At 39.0% G+C, this 15,220-nt stretch overlaps 1 protein-coding gene across 1 annotated transcript; it reads right to left on the bottom strand.

Moving 5' to 3' along the window:
- Positions 1–8,504: 8,504 nt before the first annotated feature.
- zgc:114041 (uncharacterized protein LOC574425 homolog) lies at positions 8,505–14,148 on the bottom strand. The gene is made up of 5 exons (XM_039803242.1): positions 14,069–14,148; positions 13,086–13,321; positions 12,858–13,001; positions 10,238–11,020; positions 8,505–9,739 (listed from the first exon to the last, which is right to left on the bottom strand). Exons 2-5 carry the CDS (start codon positions 13,282–13,284, stop codon positions 9,558–9,560), a joined length of 1,308 nt encoding a protein of 435 aa, XP_039659176.1. The 5' UTR covers positions 13,285–13,321; positions 14,069–14,148; the 3' UTR covers positions 8,505–9,557.
- Between the last annotated feature and the right edge of the window lie 1,072 nt (positions 14,149–15,220).

Genomic DNA, 15,220 nt, shown 5'->3' with positions numbered 1-15,220 from the left:
TAGACTTTATTAATCCCACCCTGGGGAAATTCCTGTGCTACAGCAGCTCAAAAGAAAAAGTACACATATCAGAATAACACAAATACACATTAAGTAGAAAAAATATACATTATGTATAAGAAATAGAAAAGAAATACATTATAATAGTAATAAATCAAGAATATTTACACAGCTATAAACAGACTGTATATAAACATATGGATGAATAGAATGAGATATTGCACGGAGATGACACAAAAAAATATACATTATAAGAAATGGTAAAAAATAAAATTCGTTATAGTAATAAACATTTACACACTAAAGCTTCTATAAACAGACCTTATATAAACACATATGTGGATGAATAGAGATGAAATATTGCACAGTTGGAGGTGACAGATAAATAAAGCGTAGTGCAGCATATTGTTCAGTGATGGCTCATATTGCAGAAACAGCTAGCAGTGCTACATTATGATGTTGCATTAAAGAGTCTGACTGCTGCTGGAATGAATGACCTGCGGTAGCTCTCCTTCTTGCACTGAGGGTGCAGCAGTCTGCTGCTGAAGGAGCTGCTCAGGGAACTCACAGTCTCATGTAGGGTGGGTGAGCGGTGTTGCCCATGACTGATGCCAGCCTGGCTAACATTCTCCTCTTCCCCCACCTCCTCTATGGTGTCCAGAGGCAGACCAGAACAGAGCTAGCCCTCTTCACCAGTCTGTTTAGCCTTTTCCTGTCCCTCTCTGTGCTCCCAGCTCCCCAGCAGGCTACTGCATAAAAGATTGCAGACGCAACCACAGAGTCCTGCACACACCAAAGGACCTCCGCCTCCTCAGCAGGTGGAGATGGCTTTGGCCCTTTTTGTACAGGACGTCTGTGTTTTTGGACCAGTCCAGTTTATTGTTGAGGTGAACACCCAGATATTTGTATGTCTCTCCACCATCTCAATGTCGACACCCTGGATGTTCACCAGGCGGCCTCCTGCGAAAGTCAACCACCATCTCCTTTGTCTTGCTGGCGTTGATGTGAAGGTGGTTTGACTCACACCAGTTGACAAAGTCCCAGATGACCTGGTATTCCTGATCATTGTCCTCTGATACCCTCCCAACAATGGCAGTATCATCAGAGAACTTCTGCATGTGACAGCTGCTCGTGTTGTACATGAAGTTTGCTGTATACAGGGTGAAGAGAAATGTAGCGAGCACTGTACCCTGTGGTGCTCCTGTGCTGCTCATCACCAAATCAGACACACAGTCCTGGAGGCTCTCACACTGTGGTCTGTCAGTGAGGTAATTGATGGTCCACGCAGACAGTTGGGGGTCAACACCAGCTCCCAATAGCTTCCCTCAGAGCAGTGATGGTTGGATTGTATTGAAAGCACTGGAGAAATCCAAAAACATGACCCTCACAGTGCTCCCAGTGTTCTCCAGGTGTGACAGTGATCTGTGTGATAGATAATGGCATCCTCCACCCCTAGGCCTGGTTGGTAAGCAAACTGTAGGGGGTCCAGTTCTGAGCTCACCAGGGTTCTCAGGTGTCGCTGAAAAGCTCTTAACAAATTGCAGCGCTTACCAGATTCCCTCGTCTTCATCAATTCTTTATCCCAAATTTAATTAGACAAATGTCCTTTATTCAGATATTTCCTTTTGAATGCCTTGAGCTGAAATGATATATATATATATATATATCATATACTATGACTACATTAGCATACTAGCATACTATGACTTTTTAATGACATACTATAACATTTTATGTCATTCTATACTATGACTTTATGACATTCGAAAGACATACTATACTATAAATATTTATGACATACTATTACTTTTATGACATTTATGAAATACTATAATATGAGTTTTTGAATTTTTTATGAAATACTATACTGTTTTTGACATTTTAATAACATACTATACTATGACTTTTTATGACATACTATGACTGACATTTTATGAATTACAAAAGAAGACAAACTATACTATAATTTTTTATTTGTAATGACTATGAATTTTTTGACATATACTATGACTATTTTATGACGTACTATACTATGACATATTATACTATGACTTTCATGACATTTTAATAATATACTATACTATGACTTTTTATGACATTTATGAAATACTATACTATGACTTTTTTATGACATACTATACTACGACTTTTTGTGACATTTTAATGACATACTATGACTGACATGGACACTATGCATTTCTTGTGACACACTGACTATTTTGATGTACTATACTATGAGTTTTTGACATTTTTATGACATACTATACTATGACTTTTTGGAAATTTTAATGACATACTATACTATCACTTTTATGACCCTATGAAATGTTTTGTGACAAACTGACTTTTTATGACATTATACTATGACGTTTTATTGACATTTATGAAATACTATATGACTTTTTGATGAAATACTATACTATGACATTTATGGCATTAATGACCTATGACATTTTTTGTGACATACTATGACTACACTATATTGTGACATTTATGACATACTATACTATGACGTTTTTATGTCATTCTATACTATGAATTTTTATGACATTTTAATGAAATACTATACTATGACTATTCATGACACACTATACTACGACTTTTTATGACATTTATGAAATAATGACTTTTTGACATTTTTTATGAAATACTATACTATGTGTTTATGACATTTTAATAACATACTATAATATGACTTTTTTATGACATACTATGACTGTCATTTTATGAATTCCCATAGAGGCAGGCAGATTTTTATTTTTAAAGACCAGTTATTTCATGGATCCCGGATACTATGCATCCTGATAAAGTTCCCTTGGCCTTTGGAATTAAAATAGCCCCACATCATCACATACCCTTCACCATACCTAGAGATTGGCATGGGGTACTTTCCATAAAATCATCTCTCAATGCAAATCAAACCAGCTATTAGGCTAACTGAAATAAAACCATACCAATCTCTAGGTATGGTGAAGAGTATGTGATGATGTCGGGCTATTTTAGGGAACTTTATCAAGATGTGTAGTATCCTGGATCCATGAAATACACAAAATAACTGGCCTTTAAAAATAAAAATCTGCCTGCCTCTCTGGGAATTTAACATAGGGGTGTACTCACTTTTGTTGCCAGTGGTTTAGACATTCATGGCTGGGTGTTGAGTTATTTTGAGGGGACAGCACAGTTACACTGGTATACAAGCTGTACACTTAATACTTTACATTGTAGCAAAGTGTCATTTCTTCAGCGTTGTCCCATTAAAAGATATAATGAAATATTTACTAAAATGTGAGGGGTGTACTCACTTTTGTGAGATACTGTGTATATCTATCTATCTATCTATCTATCTATAACTACATACTGGCAGACTTTTTAATGACATACTATACTATGACGTTTTATGTCATTCTAGACTATGACTTTATGACATTCGAATAACATACTATACTATGAATATTTATGACATACTATGACTTTTGACATTCATGAAATACTTTGACCTTGACATTTTTTATGAAATACTATACTATGACTTTATGACTTACTATACTATGATTGTTTTTGACATTTTAATGGCATACTTATACTACAACCTTTTATGAAATACTATGACTTTTTGAAAATCTTCATGAAATACTATACTATGACGTTTTTATGTCATTCTATACTATGAATTTTTATTACATTTTAATGAAATACTATGCTATGACCATTCATGACATATTATACTACGACTGTTTTATGACAGTTATGAAATAATATGACTTTTTGACACTTTTTATGACTGACATTTTATGAAATATGCTATGACTTTTTTTTCTTACATATTTGTGAAATGGTATACCATGACTTTTTATGACATTTTAAAGACATATTATACTATGACTATGACATACATGACTTTTTTTTTAATTAAATTTATGAAATACTATTATATGACTTTGACATTTTATATGAAATGCTATACTTTGGCTTTTTATAACATTTTAAGGAAAAACTACACTATGACTTTTTACTTTTTTGTGACATACTATGCTATGACTTTTTTATGAAATACTATAATATGACTTTTTAACAATGTTTCGGTCTTAGACCTTCATCAGGTAAAATCACACATTCACCTCAACCATAACCTTAAATAGTTTAGTTAGCTCCTGATCTGCTACTTTTGATCATATCCTACGCACCTGCCCGACAAAAGAGGTGTGCAAAAAAGCTTTTCTACGTGACATTTTTTTTATGGAATACTATACTACGACTTTTTGTAAAACTTTTGGTAACACTTTACTTGAAGGTATATACATAAGAGTGACATTACACTGTCATGAACACATGACACTGTCATGACACATAAACCCTAACCATAACTTGTCATGACAAAAACCGAATGACACTAAAAGAAGCGTTATGTCATAAACGTTTATGACACGTTCATGACAGTATCATGTCACTCTTATGTAGATACCTTCAAGTAAAGTGTAAGCAAACTTTTATTGCAGTGGGCAGCTCATGAGAGTTGAGAGCCATTTGAGATATGCATTTAGCTTTGGGAAAGTAAAAGGCAGATAAGGCAAATGATATTGATGAAAATTAATTCAAGACGTGAGGCATGCGTTTAAAACATCTGTGCAGTGATTTCTTTTTCATCTTGTAGTTTTAATTGCAACAACAACAACAACTGGTAACGTAAACAAGATACCATAAAGAGAAACATTTATGGTTAAAGCGCCCATATTATGCTCATTTTCAGGTTCATAACTGTATTTTAAGGTTTTACCAGAATAGGTTTACATGGTTTAATTTTCAAAAAACACCATATTTTTGTTGTACTGCACAGCTCTCTCTCACTGCTGTAGATCCTCTTTTCACCTGGTTTCTGTTTTAGCTACAGAGTGAGACCTCTTTTCATCTTCTTCTTCTGTACGATCTTTGATTGCACTCGCACATGCTCAGTAGCTCAGATGTAGAGCATGTCAGCTAGCTAACTCTAGAGACAGTAAAAGAAAGCTTGTTTCTCCAACTTTGGTCAGTTACAAGGCAGGATTAGCTGGGAGACTTCTAAATGAGGGCGCACGTGTAAGTAGTTCTTTTGTAGATTATGGTGAACTTGTGTGTGTTGTAGCAGTGCTTTGCTATTGAGAACGACGTAGCATGCTAACGCTAACGCTACGAGCTAACGGTTGTGGTTAGCCAGCTCATTTCGGACTGTGACGTCACAGTCCGAGGCCGATTTTGAACAGCTAACCAGGAGACTGAAAGCAGGACACATTCAGAAACTTGTATCTCACTCAAGACAGCATGGATGGATTTCTTTCAAAGTTTGTGTGTGTGGAAGCACCAGAGACACAAAAGAACACCCCAAATCCCAGAAAAAGTGTTTTTTTCATAATATGGGCACTTTAAAACAAAGTCATTTAAAAACATCAAAAAGATACAGAAGTAGCCTAAAGCCTTTCATTCAACTTTGATATAATCTGTTCAATTTCCTTAGGAAATGGAGTTTTCAAGTAGAAAAAAAGGGGCACACACACATAGGCACAGAATAATAAAATGGGTCTTATTTTTAAATATTCTATCCAAATGGATCACCCTGCACCGCTGACAACTTCATAGAAAGTCAACAGGCTATTACAGTTTTTCTCAATTGCTAAAAAACACACAATTTCTGAAACCTTGCTCCATTTTATGAAAACATTAAATACAAAACCTCATCTTCAAGCACTACTTACAAAACCTCTGACTCCTCTCGCAAAATGAAACTTTCACCTCAAAACAGTTCTACCTGTGTTCAAAATCAAACACTGCTCTCAAATCATAAACAAAGTGATCAAAATGATATACACTATCAAGCAGTCAGTAAACAATACACCAACAAATAGAAAACACATTGTTCAAAACATATAGTTCTCAGGGAGAAGTACATTTTTAATCTCAAAACAAATTTCATATTTTTCCGTCATTGTCTTTTGATGAACAAAAACATGTTCTATCATAGTAGCTCAAAATGTATCAGAAATTACTACTCTGCTTTGCAATTTTTTGTTTGTTCTTCCTCCTCCTTGTACCCCTATTTTTACAGTACTATACCCTGCATCTCACAAACTTGTCCTTTGTCTCTGTGATACTGTAATTCTTGTTCTTTGTTGATATGAACCTGCAACCAGTCAAAATCTGTCACATTTTAAACAGGTGAAATCAATTTTGAGTGGTTGTGTTCAATCAATGACGTGTTTTCTATTTGTATTGGATTGTTGCCACTTGTGTTTACCAGTATGGATGACATGTGCATTAGAGTGCAGAATGTGTTTTGAGAATGACAATGTGTTTAGGTTTTGCTGAAAAGTCTAAGTGATATCTGCAAATTGTGTTTGACCATGTGAAATGGTTTAAGGTATTGACAGCAGACTGCACAATTAGCTAAATGAGTTCAGGCAACTGAGAACTTTGTTCAGCCAATGGGTTTTAGTGTTTTAGCGATTGAGAAAAACTGTAAGGACAAAAAAAAAAAAAAAAAAAAATGAATATGCCTAGTACGTTTTTTTTTTTTTTTTTTTTTAAACTGTCTCTGTTCTGGCATGTTGAGGGTAAGATGTGGATGAGAAGTCGTGAACAGATGTAATCAGAGATCAGGTTGAAAATATGGGATTTTTTATTTACCCCAATTAAGGTCAATAAGGCAAGAATAATAATATAAAAATTAACAAAAGACTTTCAAGTAAATAAAGTAAATTGACATGAGTCGAAAATGGGACTTTTTCTTCATCTACCGTTTTGTGCTTCACAGAGACGTGGCTTTGTGGATTAATACCGGACTCTGCGCTGCAGCTGGCAGGCTTCCAACTCTACAGAGCGGACAGAGTCACTGAACTCTCCAGCAACACTAAAGGTGGAGGAATCTGTTTCTAAATCAACAGCGGTTGGTGCAACTGACCTGGAATCTTTCATCATAAACTGTAAGCCTTTTTATTCACCCCGTGAGTTTGCTTCATTCATTCTGGTCAGTGTTTAGTGACCAGATACTGCGTGTGGAGCGGACCAACCCGGACTCCCTAGTTATTGTCCTTGGTGACTCATGTACTCCCTAAATACAGACAGCATATTAAATGCCCGACCAGAGAGGAGAAGATTCTGGATCACGGTTACACCACAGTCAGGGATGCTTATCACGCTGTCCCTCGTGCTGCACTGGGACACTCTGACCACATCATGGTCCACCTGATCCCCGCGTACAGGCAGAAACTAAAAAGCTCTGCAAACCTGTAGTGAGGGCATCGAGGAAGTGGACCAGTGAGGCTGTGGAGGATCTCCAGACGTGTTTGGACTCTACTGACTGGGATGTGTTCAGGACTGCTACCAACAGTCTGGATGAGTACACAGAGGCTGTGATGTCATACATCAGCTTCTGTGAGGAGTGCTGTGTTCCATTGTGCACCAGGGTGAGTTACAACAATGACAAAGCCTGGTTCACAGCCAAAGTCAGACGGTTAAGGTTGGATAAGGAAGAGGCCTTCAGGAGTGGGGACAAAGACAGATTTAAAAGAGGTGAAGTACAAGTTTAGCAAGGCGTTGAAAGAGGCTAAACGACGGTACTCTGAGAAGCTCCAACACCAGTTCTCAGCCAACGACTCTTCGTCTGTCTGGAAAGGACTCAGGAAGATCACTAACTACAAGCCTAAAGCCCCCCCACTCCATCAACGACCGACGCCTAGCCAACGACCTGAATGAGTTCTTCAGCCACTTGAAAGACAAAAGGGACAGTCCTGTAAACATCCACACCCACAACACCTCCCAACAGCTCCAGCTCCAGTGCATCACCTCCACCTCCCCTACCTCAGCAGGGGCCTGGGCCCATCCACCACTGCCCACCTTAAAAAGGTCCCACTTTCACACCTCAAAGACATCACCAACCCCCCTCCTGGACCCACTGCAGTTTGCCTACAGAGCCAATAGGTCTGTAGACCTGTATGCCACCAGGACTCTGAGCGTGCTGGAAAGATTGTGGCTGATCCCTCCCACCCCGGCCACAAACTCTTTGAGTCACTCCCCTCTGGCATTAGGACCAAAACTTCACGCCACAAGAACAGTTTATTTATATATATATATATATATATATATATTTTTTTTTAATACTTGATTTTCTTAACCTTCTTATATTTTGAGAATGTGTGACATGCACCTACAGCACCAAAACACATTTCTTGTATGTGTAAAAAAAAAAAAATAAATAAAAAAAAAATATAAAGTACTTGGCAATAAAGCATTTTCTGATAGTTGTAGCTATAGCATATAAATCACCGCAGTATTGGAGGTTAAATATGTGCACAAGAAAGCTACAGGATTACTGTGGAGCAGGGGTGTCAAACTCAATTTCCCCCAGCGCCAAATTGGAAATGAGAATCACATCAAGGGCCAGACATGTAGAGTTTATTAACATGCTTTTATTTAATCAAAAAAGTCAAATATCTTTGACCTTATGATTGCATGTCTCATATAGTCTTCTCATTTACAGTTGACAGTCGACATAAAGCCCTAAAAATGTCAGCAAAGAAGTTTGGTGGCAAGTGGCAAAAAAGTTCTATAAAGTAACAAAAAAGCTATAAAAAAAAAGCTCGAAAAAGAAAGTAGGTGGGCTGAAACGTTTTGTGAACCTAAATTGATATGCGGGCCGGATCAAAATCTACAAGGGGCCGGATTTGGCCCGTGGGCCTTGAGTTTGACACATGTGCTGTGGGGGATCTGATGAATGGCTAGGCTAACAGATGATTTGAAAACCGTGTGATAATTAACAGAACATATTGACACGCTAGACAAACACATACAGGCAATCTTTGCACTCAGTCTTTGAGAGATGAAATAGGTAGCGCATCGCTACCATGACGATTTGCCCTGTCACATGGCAACGCAGTTAAAAGGATCAGTCTCCTAAGATATTCTATACATTTCTTATTGTCAACACATCACATTAAAGACCAAAACAAACAATCATAAAACAAATGTTACCTGATGCATCTTAATTTTCTGTGCCAAAGAGCTCCATTGTTAAAAAACACATCAATAAGTCCTTTTACTCCTGTTTGAGTAACAGAGTAAGAAAGTGGGTCAGTATTGCGAGACGGACTAACACATTTTTAGTTTCTGATGTCTTTTTAATGGGATTTACTGACAGTAAAATAAAGAATATCACCAGCATTTTCCTTTTAACACTAATACATGTCAGCTCAATTTCTCTGCTGTGTGTTTTTACACAGAATCACAATTTAAAAAAAATACCTAAACGCTGTTTTAAAAGGTAAAAAAACAAAAACAACCTTTCTCCACCCTTTCAGTCCTAGGCTACTTCCATTTATCATCCCCTCAAAGTCTCTTAGCTTCATATAAGGATGTATCACACTTATTTCTTTGATAATAAAGATTTATCTGATTTGAATAGTGGTCTTCAAGATTTATGATGGATTACATAAAAGGACCAGTGCTACTGATTGTTGAGATTCTGCTGGCACTGACACAGTTAATGACAAACCAGGCTCATAAAAAGGTAAGCATCCTCATGAAACAAAGTCTCACTTGACTTGTCCTGCTTCTGAGTCGTCCTGGATGATCGCCTGATGAACTTCAGCCTCCATTAGTGTTCTCCTCAGAACAAGGTGGTCGACCAGGGCAACAAACACTGCTGCTAATATGAAGCAGACGCCTGAGAGGTAGAAGGCAGTGCTGTAGTCGTTTGTCTGGTCCATCAGCCAGCCTGCACAAGAAATACAGAAGAACAAGAAACAGAAGATCACAGTGTGCCAGGGCTGATGAATAAATGAACAGTATGACATACTTTATCAATTTATTATAAAATCTGACATACTATACTATGACTTTTATGGAATTGTTATGGCATACTACACTATGAATTTTATAATTTTTTATGGCATACCATGCTATGATTTATTATGGCACACTATACTCTGACTTCTTTTTAATGAATTTCTTATGGTGTGATATTCCAGAGCGACGCCGCCCATCATAATTTCACACAGCTAGCATGGCTATAAGATATACAGGTGACAAATCACAGTCAGTCAATGAAGAATAAGGTCCGTTTTTCTCATTGCCCTTGGAGCTAAAAAGACTACTTACAATGAACACTGGCAGGTCTAGCTTGCATGACAACATTAACTCATTCAGCTGTGGCTGCATATTCAGTCTGCCACATTTTCTTTTCTACCTGACAATCTAAACACTGACTGTTCACCTGCAGCAGGTGGACCGATGAATCCACCGATGCTCCTGAAAAGCATAAAAAGCCCCAGTCCGCTGTCGAATCCCTCCAGGGTCACAATGTCCACGATGGAGGTGACGTGAATGGCCACCACGCAGCCAAACAGGAAGCCGTAGAGCGAGGCAAAGGCCAGGAGGGTCCAGTAGTTGTTACTTATGGGCAGCAGCAGGAGCACTACCCCGAGCAGAGTGACCATGATGGTAAGCAGCTGCAGGTTCCTCACCAGCTTCATATTGGCCATCCACCCACAGAGCAGCCTCCCCACCAGGTCTGCTAATGCCAGGATAGATAGGGTGAAAGCTGGCCAGTACTTATCCGTCCCTAAACTGTTTGCGAAGGGCACTAGAAAGAGAGGTGGGATGAAAAACCCTGCCGCTGCGAAGATGGCAAACAGGATGTAGAGGAGTAGTTCAGGTTTTCTCATCAGGGAGAACTGGAAGATAACCTTCCTCTTTGGTGGGAGCACAGCAGCATCGCTTTCTAGATTGTATTTGGTTTTCTGTAACGGGCTCTGGATTGCCTCCAGGGGTCTCATGAGAGCACCGCAGACACACAGGTTGAGCTGAAGGCCTCCGATGATGAGCAAGGCACCCTGCCAGCCGTACGACTCAATTAGCCACTGGAAGAAGGGGCTGAACAAGATGGCGAAGACACACTCCCCAGAGCTGGCAATGGCGTAGGCGATGGGACGCCACCGTACAAAGTAGTGGCTCACAATGCTGTTGGCAGGGATCCACGAGAGGCAAATGCCTGTTCCTGGAAACAGAAGATGGAAACCTTTAACCATCCAATTTCTTTTTGGATGATTGAGGTCCTCTGATAATGTATTAACCAAACAAGTGGTCACATTCAAACCACCTACCCACCATTTCTGTAGAAGAATTAATATTTAGAGTGAACAAGCAACATATGCATTAGGGCTGCAACTAACAATTATTTTCATTGTCAGTTATTATTTTCTCAATTAATCGCTTAATTGTTTTGTCTATAAACTCTCAGAAAACAATTCCTGTCACACTTTTCCCAGAGACCAAGCTGTCGTCAGCAAACTGCTTATGGTATCAGTCCAACAGTCCAAACCCTAAATATTTTCAGTTCAATTGATATTATATCATTGCATGAGGCTGGAAGCAGCGCATTCTAAGCATTTATGCTTAAAAAGAAATGAAACTAACAATTCTTAAAATAGTTGCTGATTAATTTTCTGATATGCATTAGAGGAGCTGTATTAGCCATGCACATAGTCCCTTGTCTCCTTATGAAATATTTCTGTATTTAAAAAAAACATTTATTGAACCAAAATTTTCTGGCCTCTCCTTCTGTAATAAATCATCTACTGTATTAGTGCCAACAATATATGGTTTTCTGTGTGTTGGCTGGTGAAAGCTATACAACTGCCTCTGAAAAATGATTCACTGATCACTGCCTTCTAGCTCACTGTCCTGACTATTAGCGGGAAAAGACCTGAATCACTCAATATGGTTTCTTTTGCCCCCTATAGACCATACAATACCCCTTCCTTTATTTACAAGTGTGCAAAAATACACCAAATACCTTTAGGCGTATAGCAGCACAAGCGGCCTTCTTCACACTCTGGAGAAGGCCGTTTGTGCCGTTATGCTTGGGTTGCTACCCAGTTCTATTTTCAATGTACTGAGATTTCGATATGGCATAGCCATTTAAATAAAGGCTTCTTAATGTGTTTGCAAGAAGATGGCCTTGGACCTTTTTTCTCTATTGTTTTCCTTTTCAAAAAAGCACCTTAATGATTTATTTGAACTTCCGAGCACTCCTGAAACCCCTTCGAGGGTCCTGACCCCAAAGTTGCATACTACTGCAGTTAAAGGTTAAAAGGATAGTTCGGATTTTTTGAAGAGGGGTTGTATAAGGTACTTATCCATAAATAGCTGTCAGTCGGCATGCCCCCAGTTTGGAGAAGGAGGCAGGAGCCCTTACATGGAAGTTACCCAATGTACTACTGTGGATGCAGCAAAACATTTTTTTCCACCTAAGAAGGCCCACCTGAAGAAATAAATATCAGTTAAAGTGTATACTATATTTAGAATATTTTTACCACTTTACCTTGCCGTCAGACAGCTCTGTTTTGGTGTCCTGTGAGGTAAAATAGCTTTTTCTTTGTCAATGGTGTCTGGTAGCTTTGACGAGAATATAAATAAAGATTTCAGTTCCTCCCCACGTAAACTCAAAACAGGACTGTCTGACAGCAAGGTAAAGCGATAAATATATTCTAAATACAGTGTTCAATTAAACTAACAATGTTTTTTTAGGTGGCTAAAATTTGTTAAGCTGCTGCCACCATCCACAGCAGTACATTTCTTAGCTTCCGTGCCTGTCCTCTCTGTTTCTTCAAACTGGGGGCTTGTCGACCACCATCTAAAGAAGGTAATACACAGACTATGGATAAGTACCTCATACAACCCCACAAATCTGAACTATCCCTTTAAAGCACCACAAGTGTCTAATTAGGTGGCCGTTTTAATGTGGTATTCCTCAGACTAAAACTGACCAAACAAAGTAAGTGAAAAGAGCATCAATGCTTCCTGGGGTTCACACTATGTCCCGAGAGTGCTACCTTGCAAGATTCCCATGGTGAGGTAGAGCCAGGGCAGACTGAGGTCCAGAGACGCCAGCAACATCCCGGAGGCAGACAGCAGACCTCCGACTATGATGACCACTCGCTGAGAAAACTGTAAGGTCAGCACACTGGCCACTGGAGCTGAAAGAGATAATGAAAACACTAAATAAAACAATCTTGAGTTAAAAACAACTAAGAACTTCAAGCTGAAAACCATATATTTACCTCCCAGGTGAAAAATGGCGATTGTAGTAGAGGTGACCAATGAGGTAGTGCTGGTCAGAACTCCAAAGTGACTCTGGATGTCCAGGAAGAAGAGGCCAAAGTTCTTGAGGACGGCAGCAGTGAGACCCATGATGAAAAAGGCCGACATGACCACCACCCAGCCGTACCCCCCGTCCGGAGGTGTCCTGCTGGACTTCATCTTCACTGCTACTCTGCAGGCTGCTCTCCTGCCTGCGCTGAATGGTTGTCATGCAACAAAGTGATAAAGCTCCAGGGTAGGCGAGGCTCATGAAAATGACCATGCAAAATTCACATAGATAGCTGAACTAGCAGCTGTAAGTAACTGTGTCAAACAGAATACAAATTGGATCTGAATAAAAAAATAAAAAAAAGAAGTTGTGTTGTCCATCTTTAAATTGGATTTAATTTCTGTAGCATTTTGTGAGATTGGAATTCCAGTGATAAAATAAGTACTCAGATATTTTACTAAGGTACCAATAGCACAATGTAAAACAATGTTAAGAATTATCAGCAAATAACTCAGTAATACCAGGGTAGAGGAACTGGTAAAAAGTGCAATATTTCCCTCTAAAGATGTATCATACAAAGGAAGTAGTTCAATAATATCCTCAAAATTGTACTTAGTAACTTCCCCCTACTGGAAAAATCTAACACTGGCCGTGCAATCAAACAAGTTTTGTGGAATTTTCTAATGCTTTTGCTCCTTTATACATATAAAAATGAGTAAGATAGTTCAAACACCAGTACAACAGCATCATAAAGTACAGCCTCAAAACCATGGCTAACAAGGTGATTTGTCTGGGAATTACTGATGTTTCTGTAGCCTATATTGTTGTACAAGGCTTTTTAGCAGTTTAATCAAAAAACAAACATAGTTAACTAACACAAACGTATGACAATGTAGCCTCCTATATTACTCACAAAGTTTAAAACAAAATAGAAAAATGAAATTTCAAGCTCACCTTTGTTTCTGCTACGATCCAACTCGCGTCCTTAACATTGGTGTTGCAGCTACAGTAGGCTACAGCATGTGAAATGTGCCGGCCGGCCGGCCAGTCCGTGAATCTAGGGGGGCGGAGCTTCTAAAGGGAGGGGGGGCGGGGGGGGGAGGGTGATGATTATTTTGGTGTCATTAATTAATTAAGTATTGAACCAAAACCAAGAACTCAAAAACAAAAGAAATTGTCATCTCAAAAGGTAAAACTTAAAACTTGCAAACAGAACATTTGTTCAGTCGTAAACTATTGGGCTTTTATTTGTTTGATAGTATGCATTTCCTTTTGTTTACATTTCCCCCTGCTTCTTTCTCAATGATCAGTCTTTCGTTCTCTCTCTACCACGTTTCCATTTGCGCCCCCAGCTTTCTCGTTTGCATTTCCAACTCAAACCTCTCGCGTGGGCGGGTCTCACAGGGGTGCGTCGTAGTTTGACTGACAGCTCAGTGCCTGCCTACCCTGACGTTCATTGCAGCTAACGTTAGAGACTTTGGAGGACACGCAAACCACTCTAAACAGCGGATTCCTACAAGATTAATAAAGTGTAAGTAATCATCATAAAGTGATCATATATATTGTCTGTGATGCACGTTGCTAGCATGGTCACTAGACGTTTGTTTAGGGTGACCAGACCAAACTACCCGGTCCGGGGACAGTAAATGTAGTGCAGTAAACATTACAACATTTCCCTCTGAGGTGTAGTGGAGTACAAGTATGAAGTAGCAGCAGGGGCGATTCTAGGTTCAGACCTTTGGGGGGTGGGGGCTCAACCCCTAATGAGAACGTGACACACATATAGTGCATGCAAAAGTGTTAATCTGCACCATGAAATTACCAACTTCTTCACAACCGCACTCCTGTTCTCCCTCTGACAGATAGAGACTCAGCCAAAGGCGTGAGTCTGGCACAACCACCTCAACCAGAATCTAAGCTTTCCAATGAACTTACATGAAATGTTATCATATTTGCATTCTGCATAAATCTCTGCACACCCATTACGCTCTGTGAAATATCTCACAAACTCTTCGCTCACCACATTGGGCATTGGTACAAGAAGCAATTCTCTGGAAATCCGGTTATGAAATTGCAACAAAATTTCTACATCGTCTCCAACTTTGG

The sequence above is a fragment of the Perca fluviatilis genome, chromosome 6, assembly GCF_010015445.1.
Source record: "Perca fluviatilis chromosome 6, GENO_Pfluv_1.0, whole genome shotgun sequence".
NCBI classification, from domain to species: domain Eukaryota; kingdom Metazoa; phylum Chordata; class Actinopteri; order Perciformes; family Percidae; genus Perca; species Perca fluviatilis.
Note: the sequence above shows the minus strand (reverse complement) of the source record. Positions and strands in the feature narration are given on the sequence as shown.